This window comes from Arvicanthis niloticus, chromosome 28, assembly GCF_011762505.2.
Source record: "Arvicanthis niloticus isolate mArvNil1 chromosome 28, mArvNil1.pat.X, whole genome shotgun sequence".
NCBI classification, from domain to species: domain Eukaryota; kingdom Metazoa; phylum Chordata; class Mammalia; order Rodentia; family Muridae; genus Arvicanthis; species Arvicanthis niloticus.
Window position 1 is genome coordinate 15,922,465 of NC_133436.1, and position 24,190 is coordinate 15,946,654.

Genomic DNA, 24,190 nt, shown 5'->3' on the forward strand with positions numbered 1-24,190 from the left:
GCTCAGGGAGCGGCACGATTAGGAGGTGTGGCCTTGTTGGAGTAGGTGTGGCTTTGTTGGAGGAGGTGTGTCACTTTGGACCCCTCCTCCTGGCTGCCTGGAGGACAGTCTTCTCTTTCTGACTGCCCTTGGATCAAGATACAGAACTCTTAGCTCCTCTAGCACCATGTCTGCTTGCCTGCTGAGACGCTTCCTTTCACGATGATAATGGACTGAACTGTCACGGCCTGAGCAAAATGTTGAGGCCTGGGCTGCCCCGCGTTTGGCGGCCACTGTATCCCGGCCCAAGCTGCCGCTCCGGTCCGCGGGTCTGGGTTCAGCAAGAGAGAGAGTGAGGACGGACTCGAAGAATGGAGACCAGACAGAGTGCGTTTCAGTTCCATTTATTCTTCAGTCTCTCTTCTTAGTCCAAGTCCCAAGTCTTGAGTTCCTAGTTCCTAGTGCCTCCAAGTTCCAAGTTACCTCTTCCAAGTTCTCTCCCAAGTGCCTGCTTCTCTGTCTCCTCTGTCTGATTCTCTCATCTCTGTCTAATTCTCTCTCTCCTGTCTGATTCTCTGATCCCTCTTCTGTCTGCCTCTCACCTTTATATGTGTCACTTCTAAGCCATGCCTTTTGGTCACACCTTTAATCATGCCCTTAGGTCTTGTCTCTAAATCTGATCTCTACACTTCTAAGTCACACTCTTAAGTTACACACCTTTAATCTCACACACCTTTAATCTCAAGGTATCTAAACCAAGATTATCAGACTGTGCTCAGCTGTTGTAGGCTATTGTAATCCAAGTCTCATGTCAGGGTATATGGCTCAAGATGGCTGCAAAGCTGATAGCCGCTTTCTGCTAAAAGTCGGCCCTCAACACTGAACCTCTGAATCTGAAAACTCGCTCCAACTAAACGTTGTTCTTTATAAGAGTTGCCTTGGCCATGGTATCTCTTCACAGCAATGGAAACCCTAAGACATTAAATTAGACATTTATTGACTATGCAGGACAGCTCTGGCTCCAGAAATAAGAAAAGCAAAGAGATTTGCCCAGATCCTTCAGCAAGTGCACAGCAGACAGGAGCTTTCCTTGGTCCCTGATGACTGAGAGTTTCTGGTTTTTTCTCACTCTGGGATTGAAGAATATCCAGCTACCTTTCCTCACACTTTGAGACATTTAGGATCATGGGACATGCCACAGTGAAAACAATGACCTTCATGAAGATAAATTGCATATAGTCATATAGACAACCCCCACACACTAGTCTTTAATAAGGCTGTAAGACTTCTCAATTTTGTTACAGGTGACTCTTCCTGTTCTAGAGATTTCTCCACCAGTATCATATCCTTAACAGAGGATTAAATGCAGATTTGACCTTAGATGTGCAAGCATCAGCACAGCTTACAAACAACAGTTTTGTTAAAACAACAACATCAACAAACCAATAGTCCCTAGGCCTGTTACTGCTTAAAGGTCATTAGTCATTGTACGATGCTAGCCCGAATCCTTTGAAAGATGCAGCTATAGAAATATATTATACAAATTAGAAAAAAGCAGATACTGCTTTCTAGTTATTCAGCTTTTTCAGATTCTAATTAGAGAGGAGGCAGAAATGAGGAAATTATGCAAAAACCCAAGCTATAAGGTTCAGCGCTGTCAAACAGAGAACAGAAAATGCTGAATGGGTGACAAACAAAGGACGTCTGTGGGATTTTAGTGCTTCTCTGCTACAAGTCTCTCTCTCCCTTATTGTATACAAGGATGTTTTCTTGTATACAATGCATAGGTAGCACATGGGGAATGTGACAATGGCTTGACATAAGTTTTCAACACTAGAGACTCCTTGATAATTCCAAGATGTGGCAAGTGTGTGTGTGTGTGTTGTCTGTGTACACACATGTATTTGTGTGTAGTGAGTGTTTGCTGCATCTTTCTGTGTATACGTGCTCATTCTCCTCAGCTATGAAGGAAAGGAAGCCCTCATGGGAGGTGACTGAGGAGAAGAGGCTAAGGAGAAGTCAGAAGTCATTCAATCTCTCCTGCACGCTGCCCAGAGTAAGCCCTATTGACAGTCGATGAGGGATGAGCATGAGGGTGGCTAAGAGGCAATCTGAGGACAGACCCAAGCCTTCCAAGATGCTCCCAGAGCCCTGATTATAGATCAGTATACATGGAGCATCAGGCCCAGTACTGAAGACTTTGTTCTGTTCCTCAAGCCGTCTGGAAGCAGTCAGTAAGAGGTAACAGTGTTTTCTTTCTTTGGTTAGGGATTTCCTTAGCCTACACGTACCACAAAAGTAACAAAGGTGACTGTGTGGGAGCCCCAGTGATTCAAATAACAGCAAAAAAAAAAAAAAAAAAAAAAAAAAATCAACTGCTAGCCTTACCTCTTTTGCTAATGACCTCTCAATTAAAGCAATTTTCCATTCCTCTCAAGAGCAGAGCAGCTGGTGGCAGTTCAGAAAAAAAAAAAAAAAAAAAAAGTAACCTCGTCTAAATGTCAGGGTGCTGAGTGAGAAGCGGGCAGTGCAGAGCCCGGCACCCCCGCCCGACTCCAGCTCCCATGTGAAAGTGCTGAGTGCTGAAATCGGTCTTCTAATTAAACTTGGCAATATTACAATGAAAAATGAGATTTGGGAGTTGGCACGGAGGCACATAAACAAACTTTTATGTGAATAATTAAGTCAGAGTTAAGCGAACACTGGAGCCTCTTTAATCAGCTTGTGATTACAGTTAGTAGTAAAAGCCGGAAAGTTTTCTGAAATGTCAGTGTTGCGCATGTGCTATCAGTGTTGCGCATGTGCAGTAGTCATTTTAACATACCTTCTTTGAAATGCTTAGCCTAGCACTTTGTTTTTACACCATTTTTTTTTCCTGTTTCCATTTTCTTTGTCTTTTAAAAATCCTTACCCTATAAGACAATCCATTACAATGATGGCAGTAGTGAAAAAAAACCTCAGTGTGTAAGCATGTCTGCACCAACATCTTACATGGGAACACACACAAAGCTATAATAAGACAGTAGGAGTTATATACAGGCCTGGTGATTAGTTTTTAGTGATTTCCATCAAACCCAGGGAGCTGTTAGGTTTGAATTCCCAGCCAGGTAGATAGGTCTGTGGTCATCAGAACTAACCATGTGGAACAAGTCTAGAGCCAGGAACGGGTGGTGTGACATCTTAGTTCACTGTAGTTCAGGGCTCTAAAATGAGATGCTAAAAAAAGCATTGCTATGAACGCTGCTTCATCCTGGTCCGCCTCAGACCTTCATACATCCCAGGAAATCACATGAGGTTTTTCTGCAAGACAAGTTCTTCTAGATAGAGCTTTTTCAGAGCTCCAAAGCAAACCTTGAATAAGCCAGGATGTTGTGTACGCCAGGCAGCAGCTTGTGGACTGCCCACGATATAGCAGAATGACGTCTGCCTTCTAAGCTCAGAGCATGAAACTTGCTTCATGTCAAGCTCATGTCTTGTATTTTTTTAAAACTACCAATGACAGATAAGAAAAATATAGGAAACTTGGTGTATGTTTAGGATGCAGGAAGTCAGCTTTACTGTTCTTTACTCCTTGAAGGGTAATAGCAGTGAATATGCTGGTACCACACACATCACACACAGAACATGTAGTTTCTTGTGATATTTTTTAAAGAATGGATTTATAGGTATGTATGTGTTTTTTTATTTTATTTTTTACATTCTCTAGTCTGGATTCTCCCCTCTCAAACTTTAAATCTTTTCAAGGAAGGAATGAATAACATTATCCAACTATTATACAAACTCTAGGCATACTAGAGTTAATATCTCCCTCTGTCTTCAGTGTGTGTGTGTGTGTGTGTGTGTGTGACACACACACACACACACACACACACACACACACACACACACACACACACCTATGAAAACAAAACCAAAAAAGTGCATGACTCATTGGCTAGCTTAATTCAATGTTGAATAACCATTTATTCTAACTTTAAAACAAATTGCACTTTGTGTCTGTCTTGGTTGGCCCTGAAAGATGAATTTTTCTGCTTACCTTGGACACAAAACATTCTGCTATGGCCACAGGATCATTTTCACAGTTCTCCAGGTCTTGAAGAAGTTTACTAATGAAACAAAACACACAGCGAGGAAGTATTAGATTGTAGTCTTTAAGACATTTTATGGAACTTCAAATTGACCTTTCCAAAAACATTTACAAGGAATCAGGCAATTGGGTCACAGGTCTCCTGCCACTGTGTCTAAGGCTTAGATAAGAGTTTTCAAGGTCATGGGTGGAGCAGGAGTTTGGGCATAGAGTGGACCAGTAGTTCTCCTACCAGAGATAAAGCCTGCATAGGAGTTAAGTATCCTGGACATGTGTCATCAGCTGTCAAAATGTTCACACACATTCATCCATTGAAGAAGTGCCTAGGTACCCATGCAGTCTAAGGCATGCAAGCACATGCACATGCCCACAGCCACCCACTCCACACACATTAACTAGCAAAGTGGGCTAGGTTCCCTGCCTCAGTGAATTCCCAATGCATTTGAAAAATAAGATGCTCAATCACATGAATGAAATCATCAACAGAGGAAGTGTTCATAGGAAAGACTGTTCAAAGGACAGATATACCAGGAGAAGAGCTATCTCTACTCAAATGGAAACTCCTTAAGTCCCGGTGGCAGGACCATTCTATTGCATGGCTATCTGTTTAACCATTTAATCTACCAGTGCTGCACACAGTTCTGAAAGTGGAATTGCTTGGTCACTAGATAGTCTTGGCTAAGTGACACATTTCCAAGTTGCACTCCTTATACATTATAATAATGTGTAGTTTAATGTCAGTCAGGTGCTTATTTTTAAATGTTATATGCGATGTATTGAATACAAAGACAGATGGTTCTATAGAAATAGAATAAAATAGCCCTTCACTTTATGCTGCGTATTCTCTATGGCCGCTTCTGAGAAGTATTTACTGTTTCCAAGCATGCTGGTGAAGGGTTGCCATCTTTCCAGTTTTAGCTGTTGTTTCTTTCATTTTCTGAAACTCCCACCCATCATCTTCTTAACTGAATGTATTTTGCAGTCTGACTAGATTAAATGTCCAAATTTACATCCTTAGGACAACGAGAATACTGTGGAAATAATGTTCCTAGCTTGGCATTAGCATGTACGGGATTTCTTTTCCTTTCTTGTAGATCCGTGATGTCCCTGGAGTTAAAATAATCTCTCTTAGGATGGATGACTTGTTTTTATATACCTCTATGCAGATGGATGGAAAAAAAACATGGTTGAAGAAAAGAGAGACCTGTTACCTCTTCATACAGTTCTATAACTGGGACATTTGAAAAAAAAGTCACAAAACTTCCTTCTTTCTACATGTCTCCTCATATAGCCTGCTAATTCACTGCCAAACTGCATGTGTAACTTAGAAAATGTTGTGCAAGCAAACATTTTTTTGGTGATGCCACTCCTGATGCTGGGGGCCTTTTGTCTCAGAGCCTGTGGTCTGCTCTTCTGCCAACATGGACCGTTCTCCCGCTGCTCCACAGTTCTGCACCTCTCTTGGTGATCCATCACCCTGGTTTTTTGCTTCCTGTGTGGGGTGTCTTACTTCTTACCATTTCCCACAGAATTAGTCCTTTGAGAGAAGGCAGTTTCTGGAAGCTTCCTAAGTGAGGGTGACCAGACTTCCATGTTCTAAGTCTTTTTCTTCAGTAAATGTTCTCCATTCAACTGGCCTGAATAATGCCATGGGACACAGGACTCTTGCTTGGAGTGATTTTCTTAGAATGGTTTACGGAGCCCCATGAATTAAAATACTGCTATTGAGAATTTAGTATCACCCTTTTCCCCAATTGATCCCTCTATGTGATTTATTATTTTTTTTTGTAAGGTTTTTAGAACTTGGTCTTGGCTAACATAATTCTGAGGTTCCGTGTGGGTCAGCTTTGGGTCTGGTCTCCGATCGTGTACATAGCGAGTTTGGATTTAATTTTGAGCTTTAGAGTCGAAAGTCCCCTTCTCCAGGACATGCATAGGACATAAATTCCTAAGAATGTCGTTTTCCATTCCTTCTTCCCTTCAGAATACAGTGAGCTTTGCCAGAGGCTGTGGGACTTGGCTTGTCTCACAGAAACAGGGGCAGACACGGGGATGCCGGTGTTTGCTATGGAGTTAAACAGCAAAGAGAACTTCAAAAATGTCAACTGGTTCCCAAGCAAAACCACAAAGCTTAAAGTCATAAAATAATTTGCCAAAACATGTGGGTTTATGATTATTATTATTATAATAATATAAATGGATACTTTAGTCATTTCTGAGCTTTAGTTCCTAAGATGATAAATAAAACATAATAAAATGCAGGTAAATGTGCTTATGGGTGTTAACCACCTACAGGAAAGAATGCAAGGGGTACTGGGACCAAAGGTTAAATAATACTGTTTTGGAATCATGTGTTTGACACATTTATCCTTCTGCTGGTGCATGGCAGAGGTCCCGTGACTCACATTTTAGATCTGCTGGTCTGATTTTCTAAGTTTTCTCATTTTCTCTTCTTTTTTTTTTTTTTTTTTTCTCAACTTGTTGCTAGTTGTCTGTTCCTAGGATATCTTAACTCCATTTCTCATCTATTGACATTTTTCTTTTTTATTTCTACCATTACACTCTTGAGTTTGGAGGGTTTGTGGTTGTCTTTGTTTGAGCTTGCGATCTGGATGCTTCTTTAGACTTATTTTTCAAGCACGGAATATTCTGTTAGGTAATACAAGGATAGGATGGTGGTGCTGATGCTGCTGATGGCGGTGGTGATGGTGATGCTTTCTGGCTGTTCTTTGTCTTGTGCTGAGCTCTTGTACCTCTGCAGGATGATTTTGGCTTCTGTTATCCATTCAATAGTTCTCCTAAAAAAAAATTCTGGGAATCTTTACATGTCCTGGATAGTTTTATGTCAAACTGACACAAGCTAATGTCATCTGAGGGAATGAGAAGATGCTTCTACAAGAATGGGATGTAGGCAGCCTTGTTGGGCATTTTCTAAATTTTGATTGTGGGGCAGGGCCAAGTCCATTGTGGGTGATGCCATCCCTGGACTGGTGGTTCTGGGTTCTATAAGAAAGAAGGCTGAGCAAGCCACAATGAACAAACCTATAAATAGCATCCCTCCACTGTAAGAAGGCCTCTGCTTTGGCTTCTGTCTCCATGATCCCACCTGGTTTGAGTTCCTGCTTTGGCTTCCTCAGTAAACAGTGATTGAGGTTATGTAAGCAAAAAACAAAAACAGAAAAACTTTCTGTCCCCTGTTCCCCCATCCCCCAAGTTTCTTCTAGTTACAGTGTTTCGTTATAGCTGTAGTGACTCTACGATACTTGCAAGTGAGACACCATGGTAATCTGTGTGAAGATGGAGCTTATTACATAGTGACCCTCATTCTAGTTATAACCTGTTTATACTCTGAAATACTCTTAAAATGGATCACACACACACACACACACACACACACACACACACACACTAGAAATTAAAACTGATTATAAGCAAATTATACAGAAGACAATTATATTAACATAAACATTCCTTTTTATAAAAAAGAGGAGCATGTTTTACATTTTTGTTCACTTCTCAAATCTAACTCCAGCTGGGTTCTCTAAGCTGCTTCTGAATTCAACCTGCTGTAGTCTATCAGGGTCAAATCTACTGAAAACAAAGCAGCCACAAAAACATGTCATTAGGAGATGGGGCGATATTTTAATGGCTTCTTCAGACATGGGTGACTAAACTTTGATAGTCCCCTGAAAATAAGTGGTAGGTTTTTACAAGCCTGCTGGAGTTAGAAACGACACCAAATGGGCCATCCTATCACTTTCACATCCACCAATAGCCCTAAATCCCAAACATTTCCTCCAGTATTCTTACGAAAATGTCTCCTTTGCAAGATTATTTTTTACTTTGGCAAGTGTCATTCAGATATGTGTATTGTTATTTATAGCAGGGAGGCTGTAATCAAATGAGAAGCAGTTGAAAGCTAACCACTGTGCTCGGAGTACTGAGCAGAAGTGAGAAAAGGTAAGAGACAAAGAGGAGTGGAAGACAAGGCTGTTGGCGTTGGTACTTTTATTTACCGAACGGAAGATTGCTCTGTTTGCAGGTTTGTGTCAATCTTCTCTCTAGGGAGGATAAGAATTTTGAAAGGTTTCCAGAATACTGTATCACAGCTTGAAATACTCTCCACATTCTAAATTCTGTGCTCTGAGCATTCTAAATTCCCTCTAAGCATTGGTTTTATTTTCAGAGTGGATTAATTGGGAGGAAGAAGTGATTGGGGTCCCCCATCCTGGCTCTAGACAGGCCTCAGAGCTGGGAGAGAGCATAGATCCTGGAAAGTCCCAACCAAGCTTTACAGAGAGGAAATCACAGGCTGCAAAGAGGAAGCTGCTTTCCTTAGATTACACAGATCATAACTAACGGCAAAGCTGTGGACAGAAGGAAGGTTCTCGAACCTCTCCTCTGCACTTCATTAGAAGCATGGCTACTGACAGAGGCATTTCCTCACCAAACTTAAAGTAGCTAAGTATGAGACTGTGTTCCCTGGAGTTTTCGAAAGCCCACCTGGGAGACTCCATTTAACTTTTATACCCTTTTATTTAGATAACATAAACACAAGGCAAATGAGATTGGTAGGGGTTCTTTCTCTCATGTTCTTTCATAGGGGCTAGTTTTCAAACAAAACTGTGTGCTTGCTGCTCAGCACTGACTGAGGGACTTCCCTGTCTGGTGTGAGGAGAAGCACTGAGGTAAAGAAGACAAAGCAAAAGTCCTACTTATGATTCATGTGCCTATGTTCTGATCACAGGTGATCAGTGTTAATAGAATAATCAATACCACCTGGTACCAATTAATCTGTAGTCAATAAAGAAGAGAGACTGAGGGGAGGAATTGGCAGAAGGTTTGGGAGGCTCAAGGTTTATTCTCTGAGAAGGTGATTGATTGATATTTGAGGGCATGCAGAGGCTTTGGAGAAATCATTTAAGAAATGAGACCCCAAGTTAAAGACAGAATGAGCTTGGTATGTTTTTGTGTAAGATGTAGGACAGAAGCAGCTGTGGCTGGGGGTTGCTGAACACTGAAGAATGTGGGGATTCAGGAAGACAGATAACTGGGAGGAAGGAAAAACTGACTGTGGGATACAGTGTGTGTGTGTGTGTGTGTGTGTGTCTGTGTCTGTGTCTGTCTGTCTGTCTGTCTTAGTGCAATAGGACCAATCACTAGGATACAGGACTGGCCACCCAGAATTAGTCTAACGGGCCAATGACCATAGAGATGGCCTCAGTATAGCAGTGGGCAATGAGACAAGAAAAGGATGGATGGATTGTCAGTTTTCTCTCAGAGTTAAAACCAGATTTCGGCCATCTTGCTTTCACGGTCTGGGTCTACTCTCTTCAGCCTGAATAATCGATTATTCTGAATCTCTCCTCTCTTTTGAATGGGATCACGAACAAGAAGATGCTATTGTTTCCTTCTTGAGCTCAGGCCTGAACTTGCCCTAGTGGACAAAGAGCAATAGCTTTGTTCTTTTTCAAGAGAAGACTCTATGTGGTGCTTTCTCTGACCTCTGCTGTGAACCTAAAGTGAGGAACTGTGACTTCAAGGTCATACTGCCTAACACTGAAGGGTCAGGAGCAGGGCTATCTTCCATGTGGCATAGACTCCAGGCAACACCTCCTTCTCTTACCACTTAACTAAGGTGGTTTAATGTGTGGCTTCCATAGAGTCTTATGTGTATATGGGAATGGAAAATGGCTCACAGATACATTAGGCTTTTACTGTTGTTTTGTTGAAATACATGGCTTCTCTTTGTAACCCTGAGTATCCTGGAACTCATGACTAGATACTGCAGCCTTGAACTCCAGCTGACCAAGCCTGCCCACAAAAGGATTCCCACCAGTGTACAAAGCTGAGAGTCACTGTGGTGGGTTGTTGAAAATGTACTAAAATGGAAATTGTCCCACCTCTCTCTGCTTTGTTATATGTTCCAATGAATCATTACATTGCATTAAAATTACATTAAAAAAAAAAAGCACAGCCAAAGATAAGTGTTTGGACTTCAGACATCTTTAGTTTAGTTTGTGGAGTTTTGAATAAAATTGAATGAAATTAATTGTATGGTCCTTCAGAGCATCCTGTTCTTTCCTGGAGTACATGGCTTACTGCCCTTCTATATAAGGGTGTTGTCATTCATGTCTGAACTGTAAGATCAAGTCCTGCGTTTTGCACACAGTAAAGGCTCAACACAGGTATACTGAGTTAAGACAAAGATCTAAAGCAACAAGAAAATTTTCACTTTGAGTTTTGATGATTTTAATCTGCCTAGAATCAATTCGGACATAAAAATCCAATTTGGAGGAACTGCCTGCATTTCCTCATGATTCAGTCTAACAGAAGGATTCAAGTTACAGTTCTAAACAACTTTTCTCTATTCCAAGAGTACTGGCATCTTTTTCTTTGGCAATACAACTTTTTAGAAGTTTTGGAATTTTAAGGCTCAAGTGGTTTCTTTTAACTAACCTAGTTTCTGTCCATTTGGAGATTGATTCCAGACACCAAACTGGAGACTTAAATTTCAGGGGGAGGTTTATATAGCAAGAGATGTGGCCACTAAAAAGTAGATCAAAATGAAGTCTCAGTTGGATTTCATAATGAGAGATTTAAAAATATAAGTCTCATGATACATCAAAACAGAAAGGAAGGCAATGAAAGAACAAAAATATCATCATTTATTTATAGGCATAAAATATTTCATCAGTATACAAACACAGAAAGCATCATGGGCACTTGGAGTTTATTCTAGTGATAATACACGTGTATGATTCAAATCAGAATTCTACCAAGAGTAGTTCACTGAATATGCACAGCAGTAAAGCAATATGCTATTTATTAAACTCAAAGTCTGCATTCGATAATGTTCAATACCCACAATATTTCTGAAAACTCTAGGAAAATGGAGAGGTGTTTCTCTAAGTTTCATTATGCTTAGTTCATAAGTAGAGAAATGCTTCCGATGATGTCAAAATGAGGATAAAGGCAGTAACACTGTCGGAGAAAGTTGATTCAGAGCAGTGGGGTGAAAAGAGGACCCAAAGGGAAGAAGATCTGAACAAGAAAACAAAATATGCCCCTCACTTTCAGAGTGACAGAATAGAGTTCTAGAAACATCTACAAGCCATTGTTAAACATCACGAGAAAGCCTGGAGACCTCTTTTGATATGATAACATATTTAAGAATAAAAAGCACCTAGCTGAGAATACATAATTAAAAGAATAGGAAAAAATTAGTCAAAATGATGTCAGCATTTTAAGGTCTCTTGGAGCGAATTTTTAAAGCTACATGTTTTCACGTGGGAGAAAATTTGTTAAATATTCTTATAGGACATTTTAAACAGTAGATGGGACCCGGTGAATATCTGGAACCCCAGGATGTGGGAGGTGGAAGCAGAAGGATTAGGAGTTCTAGATCATCTTTGGTTATATGGTGAGTTGTAGGCCAGTCTGGGTTACATGAAATTCTGTCTCAAAAATCAGTAAGCAAATAAATAATTGGTCAAAGAGGCACATGGCTATAGATATGATGACTGGGTCATATAAAGTTGTCATTTTAAACAGACTCATAATGATACCAATGGAAAGATGCATGAATTTTGAAAAAACTAACAAATGATAACAAACTACTTGACAAAGCTTAGTCAAGAATTTTTTGTTTGTTTGTTTGTTTGTTTGTTTGTTTTTCGAGACAGGGTTTTTCTGTGTAGTCCTGGCTGTCCTGGAACTCACTCTGTAGACCAGGCCGGCCTTGAACTCAGAAATCCACCTGCCTCTGCCTCCCACGTGCTGGGATTAAAGGCGTGCGCCACCACTGCCCGGCTAAGTCAAGAAAAATTAAATCAGAGTTGATGGGGAGCAAAGAGGACTCAGTGTTGAAGGCAGCGTGGCACCAGCACAGTGGGAGAAGGAGACTAAAGAGGACTCAGTGCCCAGACTCAACCCCACACAACCACGTAAACTTGGCATGCAAAGGACAGGAAATGCAGCTTAGTGTGGAGAGTTTGTGTATTTCAATCAGTTGTGATGGGACCACTGGCAAAGCCTGTGAAATCAGGGCTTAGGTCTGCTGTCAAACAGTCCACCACCAGCAGTTGCAGGCAGATTAAAAACAAATGTAAAAAAAAAAAAAAAAAAAAAAAAAAAAAGCAAAATTTTAGGAGTCTGGAAAAAAGAAAAGAATATACTTATCTCCTAAGAATGGGAGATAATTTTAATACCCAACCCCAAAGAGTCCTACTTTTGAAAGTGTATTCTGTGTTGCGAATTGTGGGATTCGTCTTCTGAGAAGTCACATTAAAGTATAAGGTCATGTCTCAAACTAGGAGACACTTTCCACTCCCATGGTCCACAGAATTAATCAACAATTCTTACAAGGCCATGAGAGGAGAGAAGAAAATCCTCCATGAGAGCGGGTGATGGATATGGCCAGGAAAGTTGCAGAAGAAATATCAGTGGTCAACAAGGGAAAGAAAAAAAAGATCATTTTTGATGCAACTGGCCCAATGCAAAATGCAGAGACTCTGGGAAGAGTCACATGGCGGTCACAGAAACTACAGCAATTAAAGCTTAAAAATGATGTTCAGTGGAAAAGATCTGGAAGATTATTTATGCCATGTTTGAAGCAAGGGAAAGCATATGTATTTCAAATAAACACATTTGTAATGAAGCCAAACCTCTGGGCTGGGTGGTAGAACACACATATGTGTAATATGTGTGAGGCCCTGGGTACCATCCCCAGAAACATGGATGCTATCACTGCAATAAAACAAACCAGGAAAACAAACAGATCCAACTTGGATAGTAAGCTACAATAAAACATGGATCCAGGAAAAACTGGTATATCTTAACTGGACCCGCATCTTACCCATTCTTCCTTCAGTGATGACATAGAATATTGACATCTAAGACATTCATTTCTCTGGTTTTTAAAATATGAGGGGGTGATACATGATAGGACTATTTGTGCCATAGAACCCGGCAATGATGATCAAGTCCAGATTTCTCTCCCAATGCCACAGCAGAGAACTGGTTCTCTAGCACGTGTGTGTCTCCTCTGTACAGTGCAGAATGACATTGGAGAAGAGCATATACGAGGTTTTCAGTGGGATGTTCAATGCCTTTATAACTAAAAGAATTTAAAAAGTAAACATGGTACAGAAAAGCTCGAAAGAAGCTGGGGTTTGTTATATATCATTCTGTATTTTTCTCTGTTTTAAAAATCCAGCTCAAGAGTTCCCACATGTTTGGGACCAGAAATGTTTTTGGATTTTGAAATCACCTGCATAGACAGACACAAAGATGAGACCCAAGTATAACACACAAAATTCTGTTGTTTCATCTGCAGCTTATACATGTAGCTTCAAGGCAGTTTTGCAGTTTTCAGTGGACCTGTGTTAGGACTGTGACACATGAGGTCAGAGGTGGAAATTTTCCACGTGTGCCACTGTTAGCATTTTGTCTAAGCTCTGCCCCACTGTTACCTGGCAACAACTAGGTATGCCTGACTCACTATAAAATGGGCTGCTTGCCCCTCCTTTTGCTCTTGCTCCCTCTCTGTCTTTTCACCCCTTACCCCTCTTTCCCCTTTCCCTTTCACCTTCTCTCTCCACGTGGTCATGATGGCTGGCCTCTACTTCTCTTCTCCCTCCTCCTCCTCTTCCTCCTCCTCTTCCTCCTCTTCTTCCTCCTCCTCTTCCTCCTCCTCCTCCTCTTCCTCCTCCTCCTCTTCCTCCTCCTCCTCCTCCTCTTCCTCCTCCTTCGTCGTCTCTCTCTCTCTCTCTCTCTCTCTCTCTCTCTCTCTCTCTCTCTCTCTCCCCCTGCCTCTACTACCCTCTTGATTCCCCTCCCCATGCCCCAAATAAACTCTATTCTATACTATACCCTTCCCCCACACCTCCACAAAACATAATCCTCCTCTCTTTATCTTTTTATAAACACATCAGCCACAGTGTTCAAAAGTTTCCAATTTGGAATGTTTTGGATGTTCAGGTTTAAGGTTGCTCAATCTGTATGTCTTGGGAAAAACCAAGCCAATTCAGCTAAAAATTTGACTAATATAGCCACCCCTTTAATTCAGAAGACTTAAGTTTTACCTACTTGAACACAACATTACAATTTTATGTTGAAAAACCTAGAATCAAGCTAACAAGGGAACTTTGGAGACTGTTATTTAAAGCTCCACCGTGATTTGCCGGACAATTGCATCTTGGAAATCAATTGGAGGATCATTAAAGATGCATGAGCAATGACATAAAAGGTCACATTAATGTCCTTACTTAACCAACTCTAACCACCACCGGGTCATGTCATTTAAGCTATAAATATAGATCCTAGGTCTGAGATGGTAGAAATTGAAACAAATGGGGACAAAACATACATTTCTACTGTATGTAGCTGGGCATGGTAGTGAGGCCCTGTAACCCTAGCACTCTAGAGACTATCACACACAGAATGTGAGTTTGAGGATAGCCTGGGCTACCTAGTGCGTTCAGGGTCAGCCTGGAATACATAGTGAGACCCTGTCCTACACAAATATACAAGCAAGCAAGCAAGCAAGCAAGTAAGCAAGCAAGCAAGCAAGCAAGCAGGCAGGCAGGCAGGCAGGCAGGCAAGCAAGCAATTGAGCAAGCAAAGAACTAACCTAAAAAACCCAGACAATTTAACAGTAAAGTTAAGCAACAGATATTCTTTTCAAACCAGAAGATGTTAGAAATTCACAAAAATAGTATCCAAAGTGGCTCAGGACTATTGAACAGAGGACTTCTGGTCTGAAAGGCTGATTCACCGTGTGCGAAATTCATGTGTCTTATTGCATTTGGTCTACCCTGCAGAGTTGCTAAGAGGATAAAGGCTCTGCATGAACTGTGACTACACAAATGTGGTCACTACGGCCACCGGCATGAACCCAATGGGTTGCCACTGTGTGACCTCATTCATGCCTTGTATGACATCATCAGCAGGCTATTCCTTCACTTTAACCCAGGCATATCTTAGACAAGAGTGGCTCTCATCGTCAATGGACGGACATTTAACAGAAAAAAATGGATTCAAGAACAGAGAGTCCTTCCCAGTCACCAAGCTTTGGCAGAGTGGTCCTCACTGTCAAGTCCCTTCCTGCTAACTTCCTTTTATATTTTTGTAGATTAGGAGACACGTGAAGGTTTAAACTTCAGGGAATGAAAAGTCCCCCCCTGAGTTCAGCCTAGTTTCCCGGTGTTCATTAAGGGCTGGAAGAACAGGGTTCTGCTGTGCGGGAGGGCACATGGCTGAGTGAGTCCCGATGACGTGTATGAAGGGATGATGCCTCTAAAGCTGTCTGGCCTCTGGCACAAAAGAAATACTCCACAAGTTGTTGTCATCATCAATTTACAGCCAAACCACAGAAGAGCTAGGCCAGGGGCCTCTCAGCATCTTAGCATCTTTCTGGGTCACAGTTTCATTAGTGGGCTCTGGAAACTGATGCTATCCAGGGACTTGTGGAATTGCTAAATAGGGGCCTGCATTAAAACCAACACATCACTAATGAGCATGTGGGTTCTGCAGTTTTTGATGTCTTTCTCACCATCTTATTGCTGGGCTAGATAGTGTTTCAATAGTGTCTCTCGGCTGTGGGTCCACATTATAAAGGCTTCAGGGCCTTTTAGAAAATTCTGATGCTGTGGCCCCATCCCAGATCAATGAGTCAATTTCTATAGGTAGGGTTCAGATATTGCTTTTTAATAAAAATTATGTTTTTATTTTTTGAGAATTTCATACAGTATATTTTCATCAGATTTTTTCCCTCCACCAAGTCTTCCCTGATCCACCATCACCTCTCTACCAGCCCAACTTCATGTGTTTTCTCTCTCTTAAAAACAATAAGAACAACAAGCCCCACAGAGTTCAATCTGTGTTGGTTGACTACTCCTGAGTGCCGGGTCCACCCTGGAGTGTGGTTGACACAGCCAGTGTCATTCCACTGAAGATTTAATTGAACTAATTTCGCCCCTCCCAGTAGCTATTAATTTCAAATAGCTTCTTGGCTAGGGGTAGAACATCATGCTCGTTTCCCTTTCATGCTGGGATTTTGTCTGGCTTGAGCTTGTGCAGACCTTGTGTGCACAGTCTCTGTGAGTTCATATGTCCACCAGCCCTGTTGTGTCTGAAAAGTGCTATTTCTTTGGAGTCATCCACAATCTCTTGCTCTTACAATCTCCCTGTCTCCGTTTTATAAACCCCAGAGCCTTTAAAAGAAGTGATATCATCCCATTTAGGGCCAGATATTGCTTGTTAGTTTGAGACATGATGCCATGTAGCTCAGGCTAACCTTGAATTCACTGTGTGGCTGAGGATGACCCTTCCACTTCTGATCCTCCTGCCTCAGCAGGTGAGCCCATCACTTATGGCTTTATTAGAAAGCCATGTATGCTTGGCAAGCAATCTACAATACTCTCACTGTGTGTGTGTGTGCGTGTGTGTGTGTGTGTGTGTGTGTTTAAAGAGTTTCCCAGGTGCTTCAGTGGGTGACCCAGGAGACGCATGGGCTAGGAACACACAAAATGATTCTCAGAGTCTGCAAGTTTAGGCAAATGAAACCCTGATGTAGCTTTGGTGTTTCCTATGAACTAGAACTAGATTGTCAGACCGGGAGGATCCTGGCTCCTACAAGCCAGGCTGGTGCTAAGTATCAGGGATACAAAGGGGACAAAGGAGATGAAGATCTTGCCTCTGAGGAGCTCATGTTTATTGGTCCAAATAAGCAAAGAGGGATAGGACTTAGCTTGTAGCACAGTTGAATCACAGAACAAGGGAGGAATGCAGTTCACTGTGTCAAGTGCACACCTCTCCAGTGGTAATGTCTTAGTGCTTGCTTCATGATGACATTGCGCTGGTCCTTTAAGTATGTCAGCTAAGAGCTTCACCACAGCCACAGGAGGGGGCATTTCATGGCATTTGAATCTATTTGTTCATCAAAGTGTGGACATCTCCCTTGGGCCAGGTGAAATGACAAATACCAGTACCTGTGTTCTTAGCCTGACTTTTGTGTCTTCTAAGTTGTGCTACAAACTATTACAAGAGCTTATATATCTGTTTTCACTTCCTGCAGCTTCCTGTCTTGGTTACAAGGATAACTTCCTAGCCTAGTGTTTACCATCCAGGACCGACTTAATACATATGTGAATTAAGGTATTTGAACTAGGGACTGCAAGATGGCTCGGCAGGTAAAGGTACTTGCTGCCAATGACTGACACCCAAGTTCCTTTTCTGGAACCTATAGAGAGGAAGGAAACAATTCCTGCAAGTATTCTCTCACTGTGACACACACACACACACACCCCACAAATAAATTCAAGAATATTGTAATAATTTGGCAGAAGAAAGCATGTTGAAAATCTAGATTCCAGAGACCAAGCTAGTGTGATGCCCTGCTTGCGTTCTGTTATGGACAAAAGATGTCAATGCTCTACCAGGGAGATGCGTGTACTCTCCGAGACAGTAGAACAGACGGTGACAACATTAACGAAGCCAAATCAAGGATTATGGGCAAAGATTTCTTAGGCGTGTTCAGCCGAAAGAAATTCACAATGTTCTTATTGTTACAACAGCCTCTGATGCATCAACTTACCTATTGAAGTGGTAGATGTCCTGTATGTTTCCGAAAAGAGCGGCCCTGTTTTCTGTCCCCAGGGGAAGTGTGGTTTGTTCCTGGATGCATGCCAGGTAATCCTGTGAAATCAATGAGAAGGATGCCTTAGGACTCCTGATCTTTTCTAAGACATTTTTAATATGCAAGATGAATCATTGGCATCTATTTTAAATAACCTATGACACTAACACAATTATTACCTTTATCATGGGGTACAAACAATTTTTCTCTCATGAATAAATACAAGGAGAATGTATGGTCTACATTAAAGGATCCACCCTAACCCCAAACCACCAGAGCTTCCCTCTGTGGATACTGATCACAGTTAGTGATAATGGCAGAGTTAGGGCAGGATATCATTTCCTGTGTCTTTAAGTGATTAAGAAAAATATTCAGTGGTCTCATGAGCTAGCTCAGTTAGAAAGCACTTTCTTACAAGCATGAGAATCTGAGTTCAAATTCTGGGACTTGTGATGGCGATGCATGCTTGTAATCTCAGTACTGTGGGGGTGGAGCCGGGAGCTTGTTTGTTGGCCAGTCAGCCTAGTCTGACTTCCTAGTCCCAGGCCAATGAGAGGCCCTGTTTCAAAAACCAAAGCAGACAGAACTTGAAGAACAACACCCAGGATTGATCTCCCGCTTTCCCATTCACTCTCAAACACACTTGAAATGCATACAGTGGGAAATCAGAAATGAAAAAAAAGAAAAAAAATCAAAGTGTGATGGAGTTGTGTTAGACAAGTCTAAGGTATAAAGGCATCAGATACATATATATATAGGACGAGATTCTCCTTCAAATGGTAATTTGGGAGAGTTTAAAAACTAAGCACGTTACTTACTTTTGTTAAGCATTGTTATAGTAATGAATTTGGGGATGGAAATAACTTTATATGTCTAGCATTTAAATGGTTCTCAGATATATCTCACATCTGTCAGACCCACAAGGGTTAACCCAACACATCCCAGAAGCTGTTTGAATTGCCAGGAAAAGGGAAACTGTAAGCTCCAGAGTTCATAACTCAGTGTTCTTCTCTCCAAGCATCACTGAAGAATGAACTCAGTAGGAAGCAAGGACAAAATAAAGCAAAGACTGAGAACAGCTGAAATAATGTAAAAAAAAAAAAAAAAAAAATTCCAGTCCCTCCCCAAGACTACATTGCAGCTCTGCTTCCTCCCAAGTACCAGATGTAATCTGCAAGCATTAGGGGGGCAGGTCAGCTGCAACACTGGGGGGTGGGGGGAGGATCTGGGGGGAGGGAGAGAGAGCCTGTGCTAAGTGACAGGAATCCCAGAGCCCAGCTCCCAGCTGTCTCCCATTTCCCAGCAACACAGAGGATGTTGTGCAGAAGAACCCACGGAAGGAGACTATGACTTCGCATGCATCAGAATCTCGTTTTGGTTTTTTTTTTTTTTTAAATGTCTTTCCCTAAGTCATGTTCATTCTCAGTCTCTGTTCCTTTTGTGAAAAACAAAGGCTTTGCTGTTAGCTTCCTGCAGTAGCACAGGTCACTGTCAACCCCCAATAGGCTTCCATTTTGGTCTTTTCCTCCTAAAAGCTTGGCCACATGTGACCTTTATTATCTTTTGAAGCCAACTTTGTTGGTACTGGCCTCTCTCCTCTCCTCTCTCCTTCCTTCCCTCTCTTTCTGGAATGTCTCATAAGAAAGAATGCTCACAAGATTTTAGTGTAGTTAGCATCATTCCCCGACCCCCTCCTCAAGCAAAGCTTTCTGTCACCATCACAAGTGGGACAGTGGTAAGGAAGTTGTGCATATGCAGAGGAGTTAACGTCCAGTCACAAGCAGCTAAGCATGACAGACCTGAAGGAACAGTACACTTAGAGCAACAAGTACAACCAGAACTTCGTCCAAAAGCCATTCACTGAGAGCTCATGGAATGGGTCAGTGGGTAAAACCTTGTTGTCAAGCCTGATGCCCTGAGTTTCCTCCACAGAACACTGGTACTGGCAGGAGAGAACCAATGCCCGCCCATTTTCCTCTGACCGTCACACTCAAGCCATGGCATGCAGTTCTCCAATAGATGCCAAACAAAACAAACCTGCATCTTTGTTAAAATTACATGTGGTACATAAAAATGGTCTAATGACTACTGTCAAGTATACACATTTGATAGTAGCTTAGCATGTCATTAGGTGCCTGAAATTCTTTATTATTTTTATATTGTGTGTGTGTGTATGTGTGTATATGTGTGTGTGTGTGTACACTTCCAAGTGTCCAAGGAAGCCAGATGTATCTGATCCCCCTCCAGCTATAGTTACAAACAGTTGTGAACTGTCCAACATGGGTGCTAGGAATTGAACTTGGGTCCTCTGGGAAAGCAGTAAATGGTCTTAACCACTATGCCACCTTTCCAGACCCTAATTAGATAGACATTTCAAAGGTGCATTTTGCATGTAAACTAGAGATCGTGGCCCCTACCAACACATCAAACTGAGGTATAGCCAGGATGGTGACGGGGATGCTAGATTCTCATGACTGGGTCCTGCAGGCTATAAATGAAAAACCCAGTCAAAAGCCTTGCAATACTTCATCTGGGGTTATAGATAAAGCCTGTGGCTCCCTCTCATCAGATCTCTGAAGGAAAGGGCTTTGAAACCCTGAGAGTCCACGGCAGAGACCCTGTATTTTAAAAGCTGCTTGCTTTTCTGATATTGTTGAGAAAATAGGCCACGAGGAGTCCACATTTTTGTGGGTCACTCACTCTAGATAACAGATCAAAGTTTAATGGCCACAACTGGTTCCCTGACCTGACCATAATTAAGTCTTTTAAATAAGGGATGTTAACCCTGAACCAGTTACTGGAAACTACTGTAGCATGTGCTGCCCTGGCTGCTGTAATCATCCGTAGCCAAAATGAAAGGCTGGAAGCTCGGCCTAATAACAGTTCAGTCTCTGCCCAAACGACAGAGTGGGGACGCCAGCAAGCCCTCTGAGAGCCCACTGAACTGCCTATGAATTTCACTGGCTTCATGTCAGCACCTGTGGCCATTCCGTGGCTCACAACCAATCCACAGAAGATGTCTGCATGGGAAAGACTTCTAGGCTAAGAAGGAATTCATTCAACTTCAGGCGAGAGCAAACTGACAGAGACACACAGAAAGAGAGCTCTCTACCATTCGCTTTCCCTATTTGCAATGGCAAAGTGTGCTTTAGAATACCTAGTTTTTAAGTACTTTATGTCCCCCTAAGATTGTCTTCACTGGATGGATTGTACATGACTGTCCTCCTCTGGCTTTTTATTTGAAAATATCAAAGTACAGTCTAACTTAGTGCCCATCAAGGTGTGGCAGTGGACAGGAGGCAGTTTAAACACTGTTTTGGACCCACAATAATATAAGGACAGAACCGGAAGGCAACTATGTTGACACCTTGATAATGAGTTTGACTATTTTGGCTCTGTTAATAAATCTGTTTTTATAACTGGTATATCTTTTAAAAATTCAAATTATTTAAAATTTTTTATTTTTTTAATATTATCTATATGAGTGCTTTGTCTGAATGTATGTCTATGCACCATGAGCGTGCATGGTTCCTTAGAAGTCGAAAGAGGATGTTTGATCCTCCCTGGACCTGTAGTTACAGGCAGTTGTGAGTCTCCACATGAGTACTGGGAACAGAACCATGCCTCCCACCCCACAACTGCCGTAACTTATTCTTTCCTATTTTATTTTACTAAACCAATAATAAGTGACAAGCTATAACATGGCACACATGCACACACACACACACACACACACACACACACACACACATATACACACATACACACACACACACATATACACACATACACACACACACACACATGGCAGTTAAACAAATTCTGGTCTAGATAATCATTCTGCTAACAGTTCTACAGAGATCACTGGGACAATTTCTACAAGGTGCTTGAAGGAATTTAACTAATGGCTCCTCCATCTATCTCTTCTTTGAGACTGTGTTTAAAATGTTAGAACCTGCTTAGCACGTTACTTGAGACAAACCACAATGAAGAAAAGGCAGTTATTTACATGGCAGGTAGCTATGGTGCCTCCTTATGTTTAACTCCATTTTCTTCTGTGCTCTCTTTAGCTTGGAGATCCTCTATACAAAGGAAACTGGAAACCTCTTTCCTAATCCCCTTGCTTGTATTTCAAGCTCCTACACAGTAGATTCCTGTGGTGCTTTTGGGTCCAGCCTCTGCTGTCAGCACTTTGTACTTTTTGAATAAAAGGCCCACAGTTTCCCTTTTTCTTGATGGTCTTGGTAGTCTTTTAGTTTGGAGAGACCATCCTCTCCATTTCGCAGAAGCCACCACTTGGTACTGAGTTGGGATCCCAGTGACACCAGAGTGACCTACATTTATATATTGATTTACAGTGTAAAACACACTCCTTTACACTCAGCCTGTCCTTCTTCCTGTTTGGTTTTTTTTTTTTTTTTTTTTTCTTGAGGGCATGGGTACCAAGTTCTATTTTACAAGCTAGGTGTTTACAAACTGAATCACACAGGATCCCTTCCTCCAAGGAGCTGCCTCCTTGGCTAGCTGAAGAGACAAGTGTCAATAAACAGGTCCTTGTACATTTCTGGCTAAATGACCAATAAATGTCCAGGAGAGAAGGAGCCATCTATTTAGTACAGAAGGGATCGCAGGCAAAGGCAGAAGTGGTCCATTCTGGGAAGGGATTATAACCCTTGGCAGGAGGGAAGATCTTTTTAAAGAGAGAGACACTTGTGCTACCAGACTACTGAAAACAATGGACTCCAAAGGAAAACATTGATACTGGAATTCCACATTGGAGGTTGGGGAGAGGAGAAAGGCTGAAGCCTTGATGTTAGCCAGAAGAGAAACTTGCCTCCCAGAAGGCCATCACCCAAAAGCTGGATCAGTGATGGGCAGACAAACCTTGATCAGGATTTCACACACACACACACACACACACACACACACACACACACACACACACACACACGTGTGTATGTATGTATACATACATATATATGAATATATATGAGGATACATATATATGAGAACATATATGTGCATATATATAAAATCCATGCCACCGAAACCCTCTGCTGCAAAGCAACTTCCACCAGGCAGCAGTACGGAGTCTCTCCTCCTTCTGAGTCTTAACTTTTTCTTTTTTTGTAACTTTTGCCATTCCTTTCTCCTAGTTCTTTTTTTTTTTAAAATGCTGCCAGAAGTCTAAGCATGCTCTCCTAGTCATTCTGGCTTTTCCCACTGTCCTCTGAGGCTCCCACTTGCTGCCCTCTCTCTGACACACACATCTGGCTTTTGCCAGGCAACTGCCTGTTGACTTCTATTGCACAACATGCTGGCCTAACTCAACTGGCATGCCTCTCTTCCTCTTCTGTGTCTCTGTTTCCCTGGCAGCTGCTGAGATTTACAGCTTGTCTGTCCTGTTTCTCTCCCAAACACTAATAAAACTATCCTGGAGTTTCCTTCCAAGTTGATTTCTAAGTTCTTTTATTAACAAAACTATCTAGACTAACAATTCAAAGGAGGCCACTCCGAATTTCCTAGCAACAGCGGCAGCAATCAGAGGATGCAATGGGATAAATACTCCAGTATCAGTACCAAAAAGGCAACCATATGGAGGATGGTTAGACCTGAGCAGCTACGTATGGGAGCACTACCTGAACCTGAGGGCAGTGGAGAGGAAGGACATTGAACAAGTGAGGAGGGTGAGGGAAGGGAGCGAGTCCAGTGAGAGGCTGGACTGATCTAGTAATTGCTGGTCTCTAGGGAGAGGGATGCTGGGATTCCCTCTCTTTTTCCACATTCTGTCAGTGAGGAAAAGTGAGCAATTCTATCAGCTCCCTAAAGGACACTTTACTGTTCACTGAGCTAGCAGGTAGGTGGAAAGGCACCGAGTATCCAGGACCCTTGGTTTCCTCTTTTCTTGGGGCATGCAGGAAGGTAGCTGGGCTACGGGCCTAAGCACCCACTGTCTTCTATCTTCCCTTTTAGCTTTTTTTTTTTTTAGCCTACAGAGGCCAAAGTAGGTAGTAGACCTTTCTGACAGACTGGAAGCTTCTCCAAACCAAGGCAATCTTTCTCTGAGACCTCTGGGGACCTGTGTTAGAAGGAGACAAAGCCCATTTCTGACCTGTCACATGTAGACTACAGTAAGGCTTTGCATAGCGCAGCCTTGTACTCTGTCTCTATCAGGGGCCAAGCTCTGAATAGGGCTTCTGTTCTGTAGCCACTGTCCTCTCCATAGCACGTCCAGGGATGGAAATGCTTGCTAAGACTGTCTTAAAATCCCAGGCCTCTGACTGAATCTCACCTGGGATTCACCTTAGCACTCTGTTCCTAGAGGAGTGGAATGGAAGGTAGAATCAGCCTGGGGGTAAAGATAACGCACCAGCATTGGACCAATTCAGATTGTGGTGATCTCCGAGGAATCACCAGGACAGGAGTGACCTGTGGATAGTTGGCCAAGGGAGTTCTGGCCTATCTTTGAAGACTTGGGGTCCATC

At 42.1% G+C, this 24,190-nt stretch overlaps 1 protein-coding gene across 7 annotated transcripts in view; it reads right to left on the minus strand.

Annotated features, from left to right (window-relative positions):
* Plekhg1 (pleckstrin homology and RhoGEF domain containing G1) overlaps positions 1-24,190 on the minus strand; it is a 216,321-nt gene that overhangs the window by 39,730 nt on the left and 152,401 nt on the right. For all 7 annotated transcript variants that reach the window (XM_076926785.1, XM_076926784.1, XM_076926786.1 and 4 more), the window contains 2 exons: positions 17,664-17,764; positions 4,016-4,085 (listed from right to left, as the gene is read on the minus strand). In XM_076926785.1, the coding sequence (XP_076782900.1) occupies positions 4,016-4,085; positions 17,664-17,764 (171 nt within the window). The remainder of the gene's footprint in view (positions 1-4,015; positions 4,086-17,663; positions 17,765-24,190) is intronic.